General features: G+C 41.5%; 1 protein-coding gene across 2 annotated transcripts in view; it reads right to left on the bottom strand.

The window, feature by feature from the left end:
- Positions 1-4222: 4222 nt before the first annotated feature.
- Positions 4223-23521, bottom strand: part of LOC110502474 (SH3 and PX domain-containing protein 2A) — an 89333-nt gene continuing 70034 nt past the window's right edge. Inside the window, exons 8-14 of one of the 2 annotated variants that reach the window (XM_036959992.1) lie at positions 20542-20655; positions 17608-17691; positions 15512-15629; positions 15019-15380; positions 14872-14921; positions 7088-7207; positions 4223-6934 (exon numbers count right to left, since the gene is read on the bottom strand). In XM_036959992.1, coding sequence (XP_036815887.1) covers positions 5033-6934; positions 7088-7207; positions 14872-14921; positions 15019-15380; positions 15512-15629; positions 17608-17691; positions 20542-20655 — 2750 coding nt within the window. In that variant the 3' untranslated portion in view covers positions 4223-5032. The remainder of the gene's footprint in view (positions 6935-7087; positions 7208-14871; positions 14922-15018; positions 15381-15511; positions 15630-17607; positions 17692-20541; positions 20656-23521) is intronic. The other variant, XM_036959993.1, reaches the window with a different exon arrangement.

Genomic DNA, 23521 nt, shown 5'->3' with positions numbered 1-23521 from the left:
TGATCGGGGGAAAACATATTTTGTAGCGCTAGTTGGCTGCACCTGCGCCAAAACCTCTGTATTTCTTAGCTTGTGCTCAATCTTCTTTTTAAATAGTGAGCCAACATGTTTTCAGCACTTCTATTTCCATGACTGATCAAAACGTATTTTCTCATGGCTCTCTCTCATCTCTATGCAGCAGACATACTGCAGATTGAGCAAAGGTTTTGAATATTGAAAATCGGCAAAACTTATCAGTGTCTTCGGAAAGCATTCAGGCTCCTTGACTTTTTCCAAATGTTTTTATGTTACAGACTTATTCTAAAATGTATTAAATAATATTTTGCCTCATCAATCTATACACAATACCCCATAATGCCAAAGCAAAACAATTTTTTTTTTTTTTACAATTTTAGTAAATTAAAATAATTAAAATAAAAAAACTGAAATGACATTTACATAAGTATTCAGACCCTTTACTCAGTACTTTGTTGAGACACCTTTGGTAGCGGTTACAGCCTTGAGTCTTCTTGGGTATGACGCTGCAAGCTTGGCACAACTGTATTTGGGGAGTTTCTCCCATTATTCTCTGCAGATCCTCTCAAGCGCTGTCAGGTTGGATGGGAGCATCGCTGCACAACTATTTTCAGGTCTCACCAGAGATGTTTGATCCGGTTCAAGTCCAGGCTCTGGCTGGGCCACTCAAGGACATTCAGAGACTTGTCCCGAAGCCATTCCTGCATTGTCTTGGCTGTGTGCTTAGTGTTATTGTCCTGTTGGAAGTTGAACCTCTGCCCCAGTCTGAGGTCCTGAGCACTCTGGAGCAGGTTTTCATCAAGGATCTCTCTGTACTTAGCGCCATTCATTTTTCCTTTGATCTGGACTAGTCTCCCAGTCCCTTCCATATAAAAACATCCCCACATCATGCTGTCAACACCATGCTTCACCGTAGGGATGGTCCCAGGTTTCCTCCAGACATGACGCTTGGAATTCAGGCCAAAAGTTCAATCTTGGTTTCATCAGACCAGAGAATCTTGTTGACTTTTACTGAGGAGTGGCTTCCGTCTGGCCACTCTATCATAAAGGCCTGATTGGTGGAGGGTTGCAGAAATGGTTGTCCTTCTGGAAGGTTCTCCCATCTCCACAGAGGAACTTTGGAGCTCTGTCAGAGTGACCATCGGGTTCTTGGTCACCTCCCTGACTAAGGCCGTTCTCTCCCGATTGCTCAATTTGGCCGGGCAGCCAGCTCAAGGATGAGTCTTGGTGATTCCAAACTTCTTAATTTTAAGAAATGGAGCCCACTGTGTTCTTAGGGTTAGGCAGGTTAGGTTGCGCTAAGTATCAACAGCCAATCCAGTAGGGTCAATACGAAACTATAGTGAGCTTCGGCTAGTCAACAGCAATGCAATATTATGGAGTAAGCAACAAAAGTTCAGCTCAGAGTGTAATGCACAAGATCAGATTCTTGCAGAAAAATCCACTTAACTACTGAGAATCATAACAGCCTCATTACCTAAAATGAAGACAGCCACTCAATCTGTTGCATCTCTTTTCTTCACTGCTTTGAATAGTATGATGCATTAAGGTTTGAGGCACTTTAGTTTGCATTACCCCCAAGGTGTCTCATACCTTGAAACATACAAGATGAAGAAATTAAAATAATCATAATTCATTCTGTAAAAGAATGACATCTTTAAACAAAATGCACACTGAAGATCTTGAACATCAGCCATAAGAGGGCCAGCTTCATTAAAATAAATTGAGAATGTTGTGCTTGGACAAGAAAGTATGTAATGTGACCTATCCATTGATAAATCAGTTCTATTCCATTTTATGTAAAACAGGGAAAGATTAACTCAATGTAACTAGATGTTAGTTCAAAATAGGGAATTAATTCCTTGAAATACTTTATTTAAAAAGTTATGTAGCTAGAATATATGTTCAAACATAAACATTTATACTACACAGCATTATTAAGAGTACACCTTTTTAAATACTGTATGTGCCTCCTTTTCAAAGGGGCAATAGTATCAAGTCTTTCCCGATATGAGTTATGAGTAGCACCAGGTGGGTCATTGTTTTATGCATTTGCGCTGCTGCCTGCAAGCCCCTTGTGGTATAAATAAAGGATTTTAAATGTAATTGATTTGTTCCCTCTCGGAGAAGATCACAATTTAAGTTATTGGAATTAGAATTGCTATTCAACACATCGCTGAGGTTTGGTTTTGAATCAATTCCAATATTCAAGTCAAATATTTAATCCTCTGGTAAATTAAATGGAATAATGGAAGTGCATAAGCAGCTCATCATTTATTTGTATTTTTTTTTTTTACAACCTAGCAAACACCTTAAAAGGTAGTTAATTAAAATGTACTTACTAGAAGAAGACGATTCTGAAGAGCAAAAAAAAAATTTGATTTACCACTCCTTCAAATATACAGTAGGCTGACTTATTTTGTCACAAGACCAGAGCAGAAATACACTTCTAAGGTGGCGAATGATACATACTTTACGTATAAGACATTAGGTAGAGTGTCATCAAGAAAATCATGAAACATTGATAAAGAATTACATTAAAGCTACAGTCAGCAACTTGGGAAGCTGTTTAATGGTTCTGTTCAATTCTTCATATTTACCCATTGAATCTGGAAGAAAATTCTTATAAATGCCTTCAGCACAACTGTCTGTCTTTGTCATAAACCAAAATTGTCCTAGCCCTATCCCTCAGCTGCACCCAAAACAAGTGGCAGGGACACAGTTTTGTTTATTTTTGTTTTTCAAATCTCAGACTGTAGCTTTTAAGAGGTTTCAAATGACTTACATGCTGTAATGAACTGATAGAACACATTCATAAAGCTCTACAACAAGATGCCATACACACAACGCCATATGAAACAATACTACATGAAATATACATTAAGCTTCATAACAAAGTGACTTAAAAACATGCACAAGACATTCTGCAGATGACATTTAACATATGAGAAGGTGTAGCAACAGACCTTTTAAATACAACATACAAAGCATTTCAAGATAAATGTTTACTTAAACAAAACATTTTAAACATGCAAAAAGCTTTAAAGGTCCAGTGCAGCCAAAAACTACATTTTTCTGTGTTATATATACAATGCATTCGGAAAGTATTCAGACCCCTTGACTTTTTCAACATTTCGTTGCATTATAGCCTTATTCTAAAAATAAAAAAATCCTTGTCAATCTACAAATTATACCCCATAGTGACAAAGCAAAAAAAGGTTTTAAGATATTTTTGCAAATAAAAAATAAAAAAACTGAAATATTACATTTCCATAAGTATTCAGATCCTTTAGTCAGTACTTTGTTGAAAACCTTTTGGCAGGGTACAGCCTTGAGTCTTCTTGTGTATGAAGCTACAAGCTTGGCACACCTGTATTTGGGGAGTTTCTTCCATTCTTCCCTGCAGATCCTCTTAAACTCTGTCCGGTATGAAGGGGAGTGTTGCTGCACAGCTATTTTCAGGTCTCTCCAGAGATGTTCGATTTCGTTCAAGTCCAAGCTCTGGCTGGACCACTCAAGGACATTCAGAGACTTGTCCCGAAGCCACTCCTGCGTTGTCTTGGCTGTGTACTTTTGGTCGTTGTCCTGTTGGAAGGTGAACCTTAATCCCAGTCTGAGGTCCTGAGCGCTCTGGAGCAGGATTTTATCAAGGATCTCTCTGTACTTTTCTCTGTTCATCTTTCCCTCAATCCTGACTAGTCCCCCAGTCCCTGCCACTGAAAAACAACCTCACAGCATGCTGCTTCCACCCCCATGCTTCACCGTAGGGATGGTCCCAGGTTTCCTACAGACATTACGCTTCGCTAGGCATTCAGGCCAAAGAGTTCAATCTTGGTTTCATCAGACCAGAGAATCTTGTTTCTCATGGTCTGAGAGACATCGAGGTGCATTTTGTCAAATTTCAAGCGGGCTGTCATGTGCCTTTTACTGAGAAGTGGCTTCCGTCTGGCCACTCTACCATAAAGGCCTGATTGGTAGAGTGCTGCAGAGATGGTTGTCCTTCTGGAAGTTTCTCCAATCAAGGGACTCCAATCAAGTTGTAGAAACATCTCAAGGTTGATCAATGGAAACAGGTTGCACGTGAGCTTAATTTCGATTCTCATAGCATAGTGTCTGAATTCTTATGTAAACACGTTTTTAAAAACCTGTTTTTGCTTTGTCGTAATGGGGTATTGTGTGTAGATTGCTGAGGACTTCCTCCATTTTAGAATAAGGCTGTAACGTAACAAAATGTGGAAAAGGGGAAGGGGTCTGAATACTTTGCAAATGCACTGTATATATATTTACACTCTATGATGTTGGAATAATTCTGTGAAAATGTAAAAAATAATGCCCTTTTAGAGTTAATGCTATTTGAGTAAATTAGTTAATAAATCAATTGCTATTTGCTATTTTTGTTTATTTTTGACTATTTTAATTGAAAACAATCACAGTAAGCTACTTAATTTTTACCCAGAAATGATTTGGTATTGAGATAAAATGGCTGCATTGGACCTTTAAAGAAGAAATCATAAAAAAACATTAAATGATCAAATATCATTAGAAGTGAATAATTTGTAGCCCATTGGAGATCATTAAGTAATGTTATCATATCACAAAATCTCACCATGATCAGCCAAAGCTGTCCAAAGCTCCAAAGATTATTCTTCCATTTTGGATTAAAAAGCACATTTCATCAAATCGACCACTTTGTTTAATTATTTTATTATTATTATATATATTTGATTGACCTTTTGCTGATTTTAATGCCAAAGGTATTTGTTCCAACCCCCGGCTGTCTGTGAATAGATAAAATCCTGTCAAAAAAGTATACTTTGAAGTATTTTCTTTGTCACTTCAGATTAGAATAATAAAATGTCAAGTAATTATATGCAGGATTGGTTGGCCACCCTACTGTAAATGGTCTCTTCTGATTTCCATCTTTACACTGTAAAAAAACAGTGTCTTTCCATTTCCATTTCCACTGTCTTCCATGGTCTCTGACCTGATTGCACATGCACTGAATATTAGTGTGTCACTAGCTCTTCCTTTCCAGGTAATTTGAGGGGACCCAGCCTTTTCGAGGTCGACCTCCGTCCAGGATCTGGCAGTACCACCACCCATTAGGGTTCCTCTCCAGAACCTCCAGAGTCGTTCCTTCGGGGAACCCCATGGTCTCCTCATCACCATGGTAATCCGCTATGGAGACATACACCTCACGGAGGTTGTTGTGGATGACGTGGGTTTTGGGTTTCACCGTGGAAATAGGTAGACCGTACCTCTGAGTCCCCCGGCCCAGTGATTCGGAGCTTCCCGTGTCGGGTCTGTTCCGGTTTGCCATGTTACCATTCGGCACTGGGCACCGCGGGGTAGTACCAAAGGAAGCATTGCGGCGCAAGGTGGGACTAGAGCGTGGGTGGTCAGTGGAGTTGAGTGACTCACCCCTCCTAAGGGAGCCTACTGGGTTTGGCCCGTCGATGATTGGCTTGGAGATGAAGACAGACTGAGGCCTGACCACCTGCTGCTGTTTCAAAACATTCTTCTGCGAGCCATTGTACAGGCCAAAGGGCTTGGAGGGGATGGGTGGTATGCTCCTCTTTAGGCTCTGGTTGATGTTGTTCAGGGCCTGGACTCTCTGCTCATTCTTCTCCAGGCTGTTGGACTTGCTCAGGCTGCCCAGTCTGGTAGGTGTGCCATCGGACTCTGACCCAGCTTTGTCGTCTAGCTGCCTGACAGGCTCCAGGTAGTAGGTTGGAGCCCAGCCCTCAGTGTCGCCCAAGCGGACGTACCACCAGCCGCTCTCCTGCTTCTCCAGCACCTCCACTTCCACCCCGGGAGGGAAGCTCATCTCTGAGTCCTGGACCTTCTCATAGGCCTCTGTGGTGCGGTAGAGACTGCAGCCCTCGTCTGAGTCTCCCCGGCTGCCTTTAGAATAGATGGAGGAGATGTCTGAGGTGCTGTGGGAGGACACAGAGTCCTCAGAGGAGATGACAGAGGCTGTTTCAAAGTCTTCTCCTCTGGAGCCCTTCTTCAGCTGGCCTGTCGGCCTAAGTTGTCTCCGGAGGCTGCCGATGTCCATTTTCTCTGCACTGGAGGCCTTGGCTAGCTGGGGCTTAGGCCTGACCAATGGCTTAGGTTTGGTGGAGGACTTGGTGGAGCCCATCTTGTGCTCCTCTTTGTCCTTCTTGGGCCTGGACTGCTTGGAGAGATCTGGGTTGGACTCTGTAGAGGCAGGTTTGGAGCTGGATGCCCCGGCCTCTGCTTTCGTTTGAGACAGGGACTGGCTGCCGTTCAGCTGGATCGTCTTCCCTTTTCTCCTTGCCCCAAACATGGAGTAAGAGTTTTCAGCTTTGCTAGTCTCCAACGGGGCACTAATCTTCAGGAAGTCTGAGTCGCCACTGGATTGTGTATAAGGCATCTCTATGAAAGGCATGAAGCAGTCATTCTCATAGATACACTCCTCTCCCTCAGGCTCCTCCACTTCCTGCCCCACGTCCTCGGACGACTCGCCCATCTTGAAGGAGGCGCTATGGAGAGAAGAGGACGGAGATGGCTTGGAGGAAAGGTGAGAGCTCTTCTCTGAGGAGCTATCCTCGTTCTTCCCATCCGCTGAGGACCCATCTGTTCTGAGGAACTCAAACTCTGACTCCAGATCAAACCCAATGGCAGGAATATCATATTCTGGCTCCTCGTACACAGGCCTTCCGGGAGATGCAGGGGACTCTTGAGCCTCGGAACCAGGACTGCTGGTAGGGACAGTCTCCTCAGAGTCCTGCTTCTTGACGGGCGGGGCTGGGGGCGGGACTTTGGGCCGGCTCAGAGTGCTGGTTCTGCGGTTTAGGTTGGGCTTCTTTCGTTTGTCGATGTAGGAGCAGGGAGCCCAGCCCTCTTTCTCACCAATCTGGATATACCACCAGCCACCAGAGTTCTTCTCGATCACCTACAAGACAGAACAGAAAGAATGCATGGGTAAGAATAGGCCTCATCAACTACATGCAGTATCTGTTAATTTCAGTAATTTACCTGAACAAGGTCAAAAACAATAACACATTGGACATGCATGCACTCCAAAATATACATAAAAGAAGCTTACATCTGCTTTCTGCCCTCCATTAAAACTGATGCCATCTGAAATGACGGACTGGAACTCTGCAATGGTGTAGTACTCTGCTTCGACAGTAGGGGGCTCTGGTGGCGAGGGTAAATTTAATCCCTGAGTGGAAAAAATGTTACAGCATTATGTGTATTGCACAGCTGATACTGTTAAAAGGAAACAATAATAATTGGCCATAGAGTTCAACTTCCAATTTAAATAACGATCCTGTTAGATGTCGATTTCCCCCTAAATAGACATACCCTCAAGTAATTATTTATCATTAAAAGGCAATGAACTATACAGTGCCTTGTGAAAGTATTCGGCCCCCTTGAACTTTGCGACCTTTTGCCACATTTCAGGCTTCAAACATAAAGATATAAAACTGTATTTTTTTGTGAAGAATCAACAACAAGTGGGACACAATCATGAAGTGGAACGACATTTATTGGATATTTCAAACTTTTTTAACAAATCAAAAATTGAAAAATTGGGCGTGCAAAATTATTCAGCCCCTTTACTTTCAGTGCAGCAAACTCTCTCCAGAAGTTCAGTGAGGATCTCTGAATGATCCAATGTTGACCTAAATGACTAATGATGATAAATACAATCCACCTGTAATCAAGTCTCCGTATAAATGCACCTGCACTGTGATAGTCTCAGAGGTCCGTTAAAAGCGCAGAGAGCATCATGAAGAACAAGGAACACACCAGGCAGGTCCGAGATACTGTTGTGAAGAAGTTTAAAGCCGGATTTGGATACAAAAAGATTTCCCAAGCTTTAAACATCCCAAGCAGCACTGTGCAAGCGATAATATTGAAATGGAAGGAGTATCAGACCACTGCAAATCTACCAAGATCTGGCCGTCCCTCTAAACTTTCAGCTCATACAAGGAGAAGACTGATCAGAGATGCAGCCAAGAGGCCCATGATCACTCTGGAGGAACTGCGGAGATCTACAGCTGAGGTGGGAGACTCTGTCCATAGGACAACAATCAGTCGTATATTGCACAAATCTGGCCTTTATGGAAGAGTGGCAAGAAGAAAGCCATTTCTTAAAGATATCCATGAAAAGTGTTGTTTAAAGTTTGCCACAAGCCACCTGGGAGACACACCAAACATGTGGAAGAAGGTGCTCTGGTCAGATGAAACCAAAATTGAACTTTTTGGCAACAATGCAAAACGTTATGTTTGGCGTAAAAGCAACACAGCTGAACACACCATCCCCACTGTCAAACATGGTGGTGGCAGCATCATGGTTTGGGCCTGCTTTTCTTCAGCAGGGACAGGGAAGATGGTTAAAATTGATGGGAAGATAGATGGAGCCAAATACAGGACCATTCTGGAAGAAAACCTGATGGAGTCTGCAAAAGACCTGAGACTGGGACGGAGATTTGTCTTCCAACAAGACAATGATCCAAAACATAAAGCAAAATCTACAATGGAATGGTTCAAAAATAAACATATCCAGGTGTTAGAATGGCCAAGTCAAAGTCCAGACCTGAATCCAATCGAGAATCTGTGGAAAAAACTGAAAACTGCTGTTCACAAATGCTCTCCATCCAACCTCACTGAGCTCGAGCTGTTTTGCAAGGAGGAATGGGAAAAAATGTCAGTCTCTCGATGTGCAAAACTGATAGAGACATACCATAAGCGACTTACAGCTGTAATCGCAGCAAAAGGTGGCGCTACAAAGTATTAACTTCAGGGGGCTGAATAATTTTGCACGCCCAATTTTTCAGTTTTTGATTTGTTAAAAAAGTTTGAAATATCCAATAAATGTAGTTCCACTTCATGAATGGGTCCCACTTGTTGTTGATTCTTCACTAAAAAAATACAGTTTTATATCTTTATGTTTGAAGCCTGAAACGTGGCAAAAGGTCGCAAAGTTCAAGGGGTCCGAATACTTTCGCAAGGCACTGTAACTAGTAATGCTGCAAGAAAGATTACAATCTCATCTTTCTTGAAAATATTTTTATAAATTGCCTAATGTACTCACTTTTTAGGACAAAAGCACAAGTACATAGTAAAAATATGATCAAAATATTAAAATATGAAATTGAGGATAGGTCTTGAAATGACTCAATAGGAATAGGACTAGGTCAACAAAAGTTGAGGAATAGGCCTTGAAATGACTCAAATGCTTTCTAAATATACGTAGTGTTAAAAATCCTCTCCCCCTGAGTATAGAGTTGCTTACATTTACTGAAAGTCTGCTGCAGTGGGAAGGATGCTCTCCCCCTCTGCCTTGGAGGTGTGAAGTGTCTGTTTACAGGTCACACCTCTGACCTTTCATGGGACCCTTGACCCGGCCCACCTTGACCATGAGCCAATAGGAACTTTAGGCCGAAACTGATGTAAGGGCGGTAAGTTGCCTACTGGTTAAAAGCGTTGGTTCAGTAACCGAAAGGTCGCTGGTTCGAATCCCCGAGCCGACAAGGTGAAAAATATGTCAATGTGCCTTTGAGCAAGGCACTTCACCCTAATTGCTCCTGTAAATCGCTCTGGATAAGAGCATCTGCTAAACACACAAAAAAAATGTTTTAAAAAAGGATAAGAATCAGGCCCATCCCGGGATCAAAAGTCAGTTTCATTTTTCCAGTGAAAGAGGTAGGCTACTCTACCACAACTGGACATTTCTATCGGCTCTTTTCTGCAAAGGATTCTAAACTCTGAACCTCCCTGGTGTCATGTGAATGCGTCGATGATGAGTAAAGTGATTCTCTTCACCCACCAGGTCATGTACATAATGTTGTTGAGGGTAATTAGCTTTTTACAATGGTTATTAAATGGCTATTACTTTGTACTTATACTTTACATTTTATTATTGTTATTTAAATGGTAGAACGTTTACATTGTTCTTCTGTGTGGTTTGTAGGTTATTAGCGAATTCCGGCAATAGCCATGTAAAAGTATGTGGACACCCCTTCAAATAATGGATTCACCTATTACAGCCACACCAGTAGTTGACAGATGTATAAAACCAACATCTCCATCTTTTTCTTTCACAAGAGTTCTAAACCTATACTTGTTTTACGGAAACAGTATTTTTTACATTAGTTATCTTGTTGTTATTAGTTGTTATTATTCCCAACCTTCAGCTCCATTCGACCCCATCCCATCTATCTTTTAACACCATCCATATTGGATTCATGTTTGCCATTTCTTTTTCAACTGTGCATTGATGTTTCACAAAAGTTCTGAACCTTTCTCATAATTTTTTACAGATTGTAAATACAAAATATACACTTTTGCTAAAAGTATTATATTATTGATCGATTGACTATGACTTTTCAGATCACCCAGTAGTGCTATCTGCAGAGTTAGCTCCAGGTAAATGTTGCAATTCTTCAGCCATTCCTACATCTATGACCAAAAACAAGCTACATTATGGACAGTAAAAAATGGTTGATTCTGTCTCTTCGCAACAAAATCTGCAGAGCTGGAAAGATTGTATCCCCCATATATATAACATTCTACTGGTTGCAATAATTTTGTATAATAATTTAAAATGAACAATTCTAAGATTTCAATCTGATGTCGTTTTGTGTACCAGTTCATGAACACGTACCATGGAATCCGTACGTCGAAAATCTCTTCCCAACTATTTTGCAATCTATATGGCACAGCTTTAAATTATTTGGTCATTAAATGAAACTTGTATACTTTTTTATTTATCACAATTTTCTTTAACCAATTATGGTCTTTAATGCCGACAGACAAGTTCCCTACTTTTTCCCACTTACACTTTCCTAAGTTTGGGTAGAGGAGACATTTCCATACATTTAAGTTAGCTGCATGTGTGACATAACTCCACCAGTCCTATTTATGATATAATTGACAAAGATTATACAATTTTTCACATTTTTTATAATTTCTTTTATCTATTACTATATTTGAGTTTAACAACAAGATTTGTTGTATTATTTGTTTAGTTTTTTTCTGGTGGATTAAATTGAAATTGCAACCAACTTTCTACGGCTTGTTGTCACGTTCGTCGTAATAATGGTCGGACCAAGCTGCAGTGCGATATGGTTTACACATCATTTATTAAAGTGAAAACTTAGAACAAAAAAAATAAAGAAACAAACAATGAACCGTGACTAACGAGATGCTATGTGCACTAACTCAAAACAATATCCCATAACACACAGGTGGAAAAAAATGCTACTTAAGTATGATCCCCAATTAGAGACAACTAGCCAGCTGCCTCTAATTGGGAATCATACCAAAACACCAACATAGAAAAAACAAACCAAAACCCCACATAGAAAATATAAACTAGACTAAACCCCTAGTCATGCCCTGACCTACTCTACCATAGAACATAAAGGCTTTCTATGGTCAGGACGTGACACTTGTTTTAAAAATAGTCGATATTTGGGAGATTATTTCCTTTTCAAATAACTGAATGTGCGAGGTTGTAATCTGAATAAAGGGAAAAAGGCCATTCTTGAACATAGGGTGAGACATTTTTATTAATTTGCTAGAGAACCAGTTCGAATTTAATTATAACTTTTGTTTGACTGAAGCCTTTAAAGTCTAATGTTTCAATATTTAATAATTTCTGCCCTCCGAATTCATATTCATTATATAAATAGGCCCATTTAATTTGAACTGTTCGCTAGGTGTAGGTAAGACCATAAGCAAATAGGTAAACTGGGATATGACTAAAGAGTTAATCAGGGTGATTTTTCCACAAATAGACAGGCATTTTCCTTTCCATGGTAGCAAGATATTATCTATTTTTGCTAACTTTCTATTAAAATATATTGGAGGAAGATCATGTATTTATTTGGGGATATGTATACCGAGCATGTCTACTTCACCATTAGACCATTTAATTGGTAAACTACACGGTAATGTAAAAGTTGTATTTTTAGTTATCCAATACATAATTTAGTACATTTATCACAATTTGGTTGTAATCCAGAGAGGTTAGAAAACGTATCTAAATCCTCTATGAGGCTGTGGAGGGATCCAAATTGTGGATTTAAAAGAAACCATGAATGATCAGCGTACAATGACACTTTTGTTTTTAAACCCTGGATTTCTAACCCCTTGATATTATTGTTGGATCTGATTTTAATAGCTAACCTTTCGAGGGCCATAATAAATACATATGCCGATAGTGGACAACCTTGTTTTACTCCTCAACAGTTTCAAACTTTCAGAAGTAGCCATTATTGTCACGACTTCTGCCGAAGTCGGTTCCTCTCCTTGTTCGGGCGGTGTTCGGCGGTTGACGTAACCGGTCTTCTAGCCATCGCCGATCCATTTTTCATGTTCCATTTGTTTTAGCTTGTTTTCACACACTTTCACACCTGGTTTCAATTCCCTAATTACGTGTTGTATATGTTCCCTCTGTTTCCCCCATGTCCTTGTTGGGAATTGTTTATTGTAAGTACGTTTGCATTGTGTGACTGGTGCGATACGGGTTTGGTGTCCATGTGTTTGCTGTTTTTTGAATGCCGGTAGTTATGTTTATTAAACGGCTCTGGCTATTTACCAAGTTCTGCTCTCCTGCGTTTGACTTCACTTCCACCAGTTACGCACCCCTTACAATTATATACTGTTTTACACCGTGCGTTATTATACATGATTTTAACCCATTATATAAGAGATTCTCCAAAATTGAAATGTTCCAGGCATTTATATATAAACTGCAGTCGTACTTTCTCTAAAGCCTTTTCAAAGTCAGCTATGAATAGCAGGCCTGGTTTCCCAGATTTTTCAAAGTGTTCTATTGTTTCCAGTATCTTAATTTATCGTCCATGTAAAAAACCTGTCTGATTAGAATTCATATCCGACAATACCTTTTTAATTCTATGCGCTTTACATTTTGCTAGAATTTTGGCATCACAACACTGAAGTGTAAGAGCGTCAGACCTTCTTGTTGAGTGTCCAATAATCTACCATTTACATAGTAGTTGTTAAAACACGCTAATAACTCCTGCACTTGTTTGTTTAGTTGAGGTTATGGGCAAATTCCCTTAGAATGGGCCTCTATGGCCTAAAATGGCGTTTGTCTAACAGCCTGGCTGTTATTTTACTGTTACTGCTGCTATTGTTGCTGGGGTTTATAGCCATTATCATTGCACTCTATGCACAATTTATATCATGTTTACTGCTATTTATAAGTTATTATTGCTGGTTTATAGTTATTACCTTTGCACTTCATAAGACTGTTTACCACTGTTAGCTAATTGCTAAGGCTACTAGCAATCCCGGATCCGGGAGCGTAATCATAGCCTCAAATGAATTAGCATAACGCAGCAGACATAAATACCCCTAGAAACTTTTCTATTCATGAAAATCGCAAATGAAATATATTCAAACACAAGCTTAGCATTTTGTTAATCACACTGTCATCTCAGATGTTCAAAATATGCGTTACAGCCAACGCTAGACAAGCATTTGTGTAAGTTTATCATGGCATAATGCTATGCTAGGCTCTGCTGGCAGCAGGCAACATTTTCATGAAAATAAGAAAAGCAACCAAATTAAATAATTTACCTTTGAAGAACTTTGGATGTTTTCACTCAGGAGACTCCCAGTTAGATAGCAAATGTTCCTTTTTTCCCAAAATATTATTTTTGTAGGCGAAATAGCTCCCGTTTGTTCATCATGCTTGGCTGAGAAATCGACCGGAAAATGCTACCACTACAACGGCGAACATTTTTACAAATTAGCTCCATAATATCGACAGAAACACAGCAAACGTTGTTTAGGATCAATCCTCAAGGTATTTTTAACATATATATTCGATAATATATCTGTCGAGGCAATTGGTTTCTCATAAGAAGCGATTGGAAAAATGGCTACCTCAGTATTTTACGCAAGATTTTCTGCGGGAGACACCATTTCAAAAAATGCGGCACTTCCTGGTTGGATTTTTATCTGGGTTTCGCCTGGAACATCAGTTCTGTGGCACTCACAGACAATATCTTTGCAGTTTTGGAAACGTCAGAGTGTTTTCTTTCCAAAGCTGTCAATTATATGCATAATTATATGCATAGTCGAGCATCTTTTCGTGACAAAATATCTTGTTTAAAACGGGAACGTTTTCACCCAAAAATTAAAATAGCGCCCCCTTACACCAAGAGGTTAAAGCTAATTGCTTGATTAGTACTGCTAGTCATTTGCCATTACTGCTAAGCTATGCTACTCTGTTACTATTACCTGCTCCCTCATGCTAATTGATTTATGCTATGCTATTTCACGTTAGGCTATGCTAATACATCCTAGTTTGTACTAGTGTTAAACCATTGCTGCTAGTTGTTATTGTCATTATGCTACTGTATAATATGCCATATTGCTGCTTATGTCATTATTACTCATCATCTGCTATTACATAGTATTTACACCTAGCCATAAACCTTTTAACACATATTTCCCGTTTTTTTGCATTTCTCAGTATACCATTCATTTAACTACACCATAAAGCTGTGTGTGTCTGAGGCAATAAAAGGGTTGAACTTGAGTCCATGTCCTGATTGTCACTGTGCCTCTAACTGGGTACCAAGAGTGATTGTCCCTTATCTAAACCGGCACCTTCATTTTCGGAGTCCATCACCAGTTGGTGGCGCTGTTTTTCATATAGTAACAATCAAATTATAAATGACTAACTACAAGATTCCACCTTCCTCATAACTGTAAAATAGAAATGATCATATTTAGTGAGAGTACAAAATTGGCATAATTTTCTGTACAGTAAAATTATGATCGCCCCCTATTTAGGGGACTTTACATCTATAGAGGATTTATGATTTGTTTCATACTGACCAGAGTTGCATCTCTGCGAGGAGGTGGCTTTTGTCTGAGGATTGGGGAGCCTAGAGAGAACCAAATTTGATAGATATAACATTTTGTGAGTGTATTAGTTTAACAAACCGTTATAACTTCCAATTCAGTCTCTGAATGACAACTCACCGATATCTATTCTGTGAGGAGCGATGCGGGCTATGACTGGAGAGACTGGTTCTACTTTGCCCTTAACATCCACCAGTGCGGCACCAGGGCTGAAGTCCGAGCTAGAGCAGGGTATGGGCAGGCTGATCTGCCTCTTGACCAGGGAGGGGGTGGTTAGGGGGTTGTCCTCTGGCTGGCCATCTGTCTGCACGTCCTTCTCACTCAGGGCCTTCTTGTTCAGCAGGTTGCTGATCTCCATGATGTTGCTGATTATCTCCACTGGGCCAGTCAAAGGGGTCTTCGTATTACTACTACGGGGAGAGAAGTCCTCCATCACCTTCTTCAGGTAGGAGGCCGGGGCCCAGCCCTCCTTATCCTGGTACCTGGGGAGAGGAAGAGAGAATGGAAGGAAAGGGGAGAAAGGGGTGATCATGAGTGAGAATAACCATAATTGAGAGACAGTATAAACAGGCAACAGTTTATATTGTGGTTGGAGCACAAATCATGGCCTTACCTGATGAACCACCAACCCTCCAGGTTCTTCTGGATGACCTCCACGATGACTCCTTTCTCAAAGGCGATCTCATCCTTTCCCTCGCTGGTGTATGGCTGCACCGTCATATACTTCTCCTCTGTCGGGCCACAGAGAGGACGTGGGAACACAGAGTCTCACGTCAGTTTCAAATGTCCTATACTGCTTCAAAAACAAAACATTACTCAAAGAAATGAAAAATATGTCAACGTTTTATAGGAGGAACTGTAACGATTGTAGAAACACCTCTGCGTGAGTGAAAGTAAATAAAGACATACTGCATATTGGCTTGAAGCATAGAATTCTGTGTGCAGTTCTGATGTGATTGATTCTGTCAGATCCACAAAGATATCCAGCATTTTACCATCAAAGGCTTTAAATAATCGGGGAAACTCTAATTAACAATATGATGTCCCTCACTTCATACTGTAAATGTCTTCCTGCAGCAACTGATAATTACATTGCCTTTATGTCATGATTGCTAATTACTAAGTGTAAATATGGGACAAAATAAACTCAAACACTGATCTCTTGAAATGGTGAAAACAGTTCTAATGACAGAGTGGACTAATGGTGTGGTAGCGGTCAGCCTCTGTAAACTTAGCAGATGATAGAGAACAGAGATGCCATCTTGATTTGTAATTTCCCAAAAGGCCAGAGTACTTCCTGTCATTAAAGACCAGAGGTCTCATCTCATCACACCGTAAAACACAGACAAGCGGAGGGAACACAGCCCAATGGTGTAGAGAGGAGATGTCCTATTTGCATGCTAAGACTGGAATGACTGGATTCCTATCTGATATCTAATAACTCTCTCCTTTCCTCAACTCCTGTTGAGTCTCAATCAGGGATTTATAAGGACTGAATAAGGATACAGTAAAAATATATTTTACTTGCAAAGAAATAAGACGATGTAGGGCCTTGTAAATAAAACCGAAAAGGCCACTTCCTGAATGCTTTGTTTTCCCCTGCACTGACTTATGGGACTTCCAGTCTCTCTGTTTAAGACTTGGTAGGGCACTCCCTACAGGGGCCTACAGTGGGGGGAACCTCTGAATAAGATATTATGTTAACCACAACATGCATCGCCTGCATAACTTTTAGAAACAATTTTCCTGCAGTCAGCGCTATTACTGCTTTTTTCCCCACAGGCAAGATTTAGTTCCTGCAGTTGAAAAAGTTATTTTTACTCCAGAGGCTGGTCGTTTTTATGCGCGCTGTGGACACTGTTGCCAAGCACAAACCTTGGGCTGGACTCAAATAGCCTATCCTCACTCCGCTGTCAGCAATCCAACCCGCATCCCTTGTCAAAAAAACCTGTCTCGAGGCAAGTGTAATGTGTGCAAGCACAAACACTTTTCACTGCAAGCACAAACACTTTCACTCTTACTCCAACAGATGAATACAATTCTTCATTAGCCTGATCCGTCGGTAGACCTGCTTGCTCTAAACACCTCTAGTTGATAAACTGGCTTTAAATAGTCTGGCTTTTTTTTAAATAGTCTGGCTTTTTAGCTCTTTTGAAAAGTACATACAGTATTGTGTACATGTTTAATTTGGCTCATAACAAAGCCAACTAAAGTAGCAAAATATTGAATGCGGCCTACCAACTTGTAGATTGCTGTGATTCTATAGCTGTAATTTAGAAAAGTTTGGAGTTGCACATAGCCGTTAATTAAAATAAACCGCTTACATGACACAATCTTTTCCAACACTACCGCATTCAAGTGCAGAAACTGAGTAACAACAAGATGGTCAATGTTTTCCGATGTTTATCTTCTAGCAAAAGGTCAAACCTGTAACTGCTGAAAGCCACCATTGTGGATGTAAAAAACAATTTAGCATTGTAATGACATATCTCTACTGTTAACTAGCTGGTTTATAACGATGTTAGTGGTTATTGGGTGTGGATCATGATGGCGTAGAAGACAGCATACGACACAAACCAAGACATTAGGCATCAGGTATGAAAGATAAGACAGGACAAGGTACAGTGGGTTCAGGAAAATGGGACTTCAGAGAATAGAAGGACGAGCAGTAAAGGAGGAGGAGGAGTTCGGCGCCCTGTCTCTGATCACCTCGGCTCTGCTGCCTGCTGACCATTCCCCCCAGGGTCCATCTCCGGTCCAGCCTCTTCAGATGGGCCTTACGGTGCTTAGTGACTGACCCACGCACATGGTGACGAGACACATACACACACACAAATTGGCAGATAAACAGAAAAGACACACTGTACAAACAACATGGAATCAACTAAAGAACCGACTTGAGTTACTTACATGGCGAACATGGAAACAACAACACCGCATTACATTAGAAGGACTGGTGGATGAAGCGGGTGAATGCACGTTACACAGGAAATGCCAACTATGGACAGATTCTCTGTGGCTTGTAATTAGTGTGGTTATTATCATGGTTTTCCCATCCTGTAGTGCACGAGCATCTGGGGCACACATTGCTGCTTGGGAATGCCATCCAATTAATAGACCAGCTGAATTCCTTTGCCAGCAGCTCTATGCCAGGTCTATAATTGTTGATTGTTTTTGTTAGTTAAATGCAGGAGATGGGAATGATCTTTTGTCACATGCCAACACTATAAACGGCAGCGCTTATAAAAATATCTAATTCAAAAAAAGCTTCCCATCACTCAACCAGAGCACTAATCTCGAAGATGAACAGGCAGTTCAGATTTCAGGGCAAATGTACATTTATTGAAAAAAAGGAAATAAAAGAAGTCCCTGTTCAAAAATATACAACAACTGACCCGCATACTCCTCCAGAATACGAATGTCATGATGAAATATGACCACCCTAAGTAGGAACATGTCCCAGTGTTATTCATTAATGTGACAGTCTTCCCAATGAGGGACAGATCCACCATTAGACTGTCATAGCCTCCAAACATCAACATCTTCAGCTAAAGCCATATTCAACACAGCAAAAAAAAAAGAAACGTCCCTTTTTCAGGACCCTGTCTTTCAAAGATAATTTGTAAAAATCCAAATAAATTCACAGATCTTCATTGTAAAGGGTTTAAACACTGTTTCCCATGCTTGTTCAATGAACCATAAACAATTAATGAACATGCACCTGTGGAACAGTCGTTAAGACACTAACAGCTTACAGACAGTAGGCAATTAAGGTCACAGTTATGAAAATTTAGGACACCAAAGAGGCCTTTCTACTGACTCTGAAAAACACCAAAAGAACGATGTCCAGGGTCCCTGCTCATCTGCGTGAACGTGCCTCAGGCATGCTGCAAAGAGACATGAGGACTGCAGATGTGGCCAGGGCAATAAATTGCAATGTCCGTACTGTAAGAAACCTAAGACAGCGCTACAGAGAGACAGGACGGACAGCTGATCATCCTCGCAGTGGCAGACCACGTGTATCTGCGCAGGATCAGTACATCCGAACATCACACCTGCGGGACAGGTACAGGATGGCAACAACAACTGTCCGAGTTACACCAGGAACGCACAATCCCTCCATCAGTGCTCAGACTGTCCGCAATAGGCTGATAGAGGCTGGACTGAGGGCTTGTAGGCCTGTTGTAAGGCAGGTCCTCACCAGACGTCACTGGCAACAACGTCGCCTATGGGCACAAAGTCGCTGGAACAGACAGGACTGGCACTTGTGGGGTTTGTGTAAATGTGAAAATCCAGAAAGCTGTCACGCTAACAGACATCTTAATTACTCTCCAAAAATGTTTTATACAGAATGGATATGCATTCTGTATGCAGGCCTAGGGAGGAAGAAGCCTGTTGGGATTACTGTGTAACTATTGGACTATAGAGGTTCATTCAATGCAGCATGTGCTCTCTCCTCTCTCCTTCAGTCAGAAGATCTACAGTGCCAGGGGTAATGTGGGTCACAGTGTTTTGGAGTCGACACTCAGTACTATAATGCTGTTTTAACCAGAGTGCTAGAAAATGTTAATGTTTGTTTGGAAGTCAATGATTTCAGTCCTTAAAGTGTATTCTTTCCAAACTACATGAAATGCATTAGGGAGGTACTGCAGGTATGTAATTATGCCTACTGTAAAAATAATGACCAATACAGTCATGACCTTTTCCACAATATTAGCACTCTGAGTGTGAGCGACAGGAGAGTGAAAATGTTAAGGCACTAACCGTAAAGCAACTCTCGATATTGGGAATGGCTAGATTATGACATAGCTTGGACTGCCACACAACGACATTATAGTCTTACCCATGCTGTGTGTTTTGGGAAAGGCTGGTCTAATGACTGTATGAGTGGATCCCAATTTTATATCATCCTGATCATTTGGCAAACAACCCTCTTGCTTAGGTGTGTTTCTTGTCAGATTCGTAGGTTTTAATGCAGAATATAGCAGCATTCAACCATTGCACAGACAGAGCAACATTCATCAATATCTTCTAGTTTTGTTTCATAATCAGTCTGTATAAACTGACATGATTTATCTCAGGGCCCGGAATAATTATCTTCAGACATGACTTGGCTAGTGACTGACTCACATAAACAAACTCCTCAAAGCTCAATCCATACAGTGAACCAAACATGCACCTCTTTCATTCGTTTAGCATCCTAAACTCCAAGGAGGTAACCTCGTTTTAGAATTGCATTGAATTTCTACACTAATACTGTAGAGTACAGTACGTCACTCAGTGCACCTCAACCCGGAATTGTGGCTTAGGCCCTGACACTCCTTCTCCAGGGCTGACTCTGGAGCTTGTTCAGGGGTGTTTATAGTGGCAGCAGCACAAAGAAGGTTGTTCACACTGGGGGAAAGTCGGACGTTAACGTCAGTCGGTGGTGGGTCGGGGGTGGTAGTCAGACTACTGCACCCATTTAGAGATGGGGGTAGTGGGGGTACAGCGGTCTTGTAGGTTGTGGGATATTGCACATCCACAAATTTCACCCAGTTGCTGGAAGTGATGAAAGCTGGTCTGTTTTGTGGTGCAGCTTGTATACTGTATTCTGGATGTTAAGTTTTTCTTCCTATATTCACAGCGGTGTGGAGCTCTTACCTTCCCTGGACTTGGAGGCGCCCAGCTCCAGGTCATCTCGTGTGTTGCTGTGGGTATTCAGATATGTGGCAGGGACCCAGCCCTGCTCCTCCGCTGTACTGACAAACCACCAGCCTGGGGGCACAGAGAGAGGGATGTCAATTGAGATTTTGTGTGGTGCTTGTCGACTAGGACAGCATCTTTCAGTATGGTTTATAATCTTATTAATGACTTTAGAGAAGTGTTCCTCCTCCATTTCAGGAATCATGTTTGTTCTAGTTAATAGACCCTGATTCAAAAATATTCCTTGGATGACTGGGGTGGTTGAAAGACTAATGGATATAGAGAAAACATGAACTATTCTCTATCACCGACAGGTTCTCTAATCAAAATCAAATAAAATCTAATGTTATTAGTCACATGCTTTGTAAACAAAAGGTGTAGACTAACAGTGAAATGCTTACTAATGGGCCCTTCCCAACAATCCAGAGAGAAAATATAAATAATAGAACAATTATAACATGTGGATATAATAATAATAACGCAAGGGTTATAAATATGTCATGTGTGGAGCATTTCATAAAGAAAACAGTGTAGGCCTAATATAGAGTAGTTAACTTAATAAAAATGTATACAAAATAAAAAGGCAATTACCCCCCTCGCCCTACCGTCGGCTCACTCTCGCTCCAGTTACTACTTAAATCAGATGCACGAGTAGACGTACATAATTACACATGTCTATATCCATGAATTCATCAGACTCTAGGTAAGTAAGTAGGCGTAGGTAAGGTGGTTGTTATCAGCTTTGTACAAGCAACTGTCTCGTGAGCGCTGAGCCAAAGGCAGCAGTTGCTAGGATATTCACACACAGAGGGGCTGTATCGCATTAATGGAAATCAGGGCAGAACTGCCGGTTTTGACTTGCATAAGTGACTTTTCACAGCAGGTTAGGATAATTAACGTATCAGGTTAGGATAATTAGGTTAAGGTTAGGAAAAGGGTTAGGGGTTAGCTAAAATAGTCCCTGATGCGACTCGAACATCTAGCTACAACCTAGCTTGCCCTGCGAACAGTCTTGGTTTCCACTAATGCGATGGTGCCACAGAGTGGGGACAGACGAGCAGCTAACAGAGGAAGTTATTTATGATTTCTGCGCTTAAAAGTTAGAATGGGAAGGGAGTGATTTTATCGGGATGGGACAGGAAATTTACAGGGTTATATAAATGTTGCGGGATCGGGAGAGCACAGGAAACAAATTGACAGGACAAGAGGGGACAGGAATGACTTTTCACTCCTGTGTCAATCTCTAGTATACACTACCCTCTATTGCGCCTTACTGCCAAGCAGTTGCCATACCAAGAGGTGATGCAACCAGTCAACATTCTCTCAATGGTGCAGCTGTAGAACCTTTTGAGGATCTGAGGACCCATGCCAAACCTTTTCAGCCTCGTGAGAGGAAAGAGGCATTGTGGTACATTCTTCATAACTGTGTTGGTGTGTGTGGACCATGAACATTTCTTAGTGATGTGGACACAGAGGAACTTGAAGCTCTCAAACTGCTCCACTACAGCCCATTAATGTGGATGGGGGAATATTTGACCCTCCATCTCTTGAAGTCCACAATCAGCTCCTTTGTCTTGCTGACGTTCAGGGACACGTTGTTGTCCTGGCACCACACTGCCAGCACACTGCCAGGACCACACTGACTTCCTCCCTATAGACTGTCTCATCATCTGTGATCAGGCTAACCACTGTGGTGTCATCAGCAAACTTAATGATGGTGTGTGAGTCAAGCGAGGCCACACAGACGTAGGTGAACAGGGAGTGCAGGAGGAGACTAAGCATGCCCCTGAGGGGCCGCCGGGTTGAGGGTCAGAGTGGTGGATGTGTTGTTGCCCTCACCACCTGGGGAAGGTCAGTCAGAAAGTCTAGGATCCAGTTGAAAACAGGAGGTGTTCAGTCCCAGGGTCCTGAGCTTAGTGAGCTTGGAGGCCAATGGTGTTGAATGCTGAGCTGTCTGTCCCCGCTGGTGCTGAACAGCGTTCCTCTTGTACAGGTGGAAGAGGGCAGTGTGAAATGTAATAGAGATTGTGTCACATGTGGATCTGTTGGGGCAGAATGTGAATTGGATTGGGTCCAGGGTGTCTGGAATGATTTTGTTGATGTGAGCCATGACCAGCTTTTGAAAGCATTTCATGGCTCCAGATGTGAGTGCTGTCATTTAGACAGGTTAACTTGGCATTCTTGGGCACAGGGACTATAATGGTCTGCTTCAAACTTGTAGGTATTACAGATTTGGTCAGGGACAGGTTGAAAATGTCAGTGAAGACACTTGCCAACTTGAGTACGCATCCTGGTAAACCATCTGGCCCTGCGGCCTTGTGAATGTTAACCTGTTTAAAGGTCTTGGTTCAGTGTTGCTTGCCTCGAAGCAAGCGTAGAAGGAATTTAGCTCATCTGGCAGGATCGCGTCACTGGGCAGCTGGCGGATGGGTTTCCCTTTGTAACCTGTGATAGTTTGCAAGCCCTGCCACATCCGACAAGCATCAGAGCCGGTGTAGTAGGATTCAATCCTGTATTGAGGTTTTGATTGTTTGGTGGCTCGTCAGAGATTACTTTTAAGCATCCGAATTAGTGTCACGCTCCTTGTCACGCTCCAGCTTGTTCTCTAGAGATTGTACGTTCGCCAAAATAATGGAGGGTGGGGGAGTGTTTACTTACTCGCCGTCTTAGTCTCGTCAGGGAGCTCGCTCGTTTGCCTCTCTGGCGTCGCCTTTTCCGCTTTAGAATCCCGGGGATTAGGGCCTGGTCTGGAATGAGCAGTACATCCACAGCTGTTGACTCGTTGAAGTAGAAATATTTATCCAAATCGAGGTTAGTGATCACTGTTCTGATGTCCAGAAGCTGTTTTCGGTCATAGGAAATCACACAAAACAGCAGAATTGGTCACGAACTCGTTAGACGGCAGCTATACAGCTCTGCAGCACCATCCTAGCCTTAA

Source organism: Oncorhynchus mykiss, chromosome 23 (assembly GCF_013265735.2).
Source record: "Oncorhynchus mykiss isolate Arlee chromosome 23, USDA_OmykA_1.1, whole genome shotgun sequence".
Lineage (NCBI taxonomy): Eukaryota > Metazoa > Chordata > Actinopteri > Salmoniformes > Salmonidae > Oncorhynchus > Oncorhynchus mykiss.
Note: the sequence above shows the minus strand (reverse complement) of the source record. Positions and strands in the feature narration are given on the sequence as shown.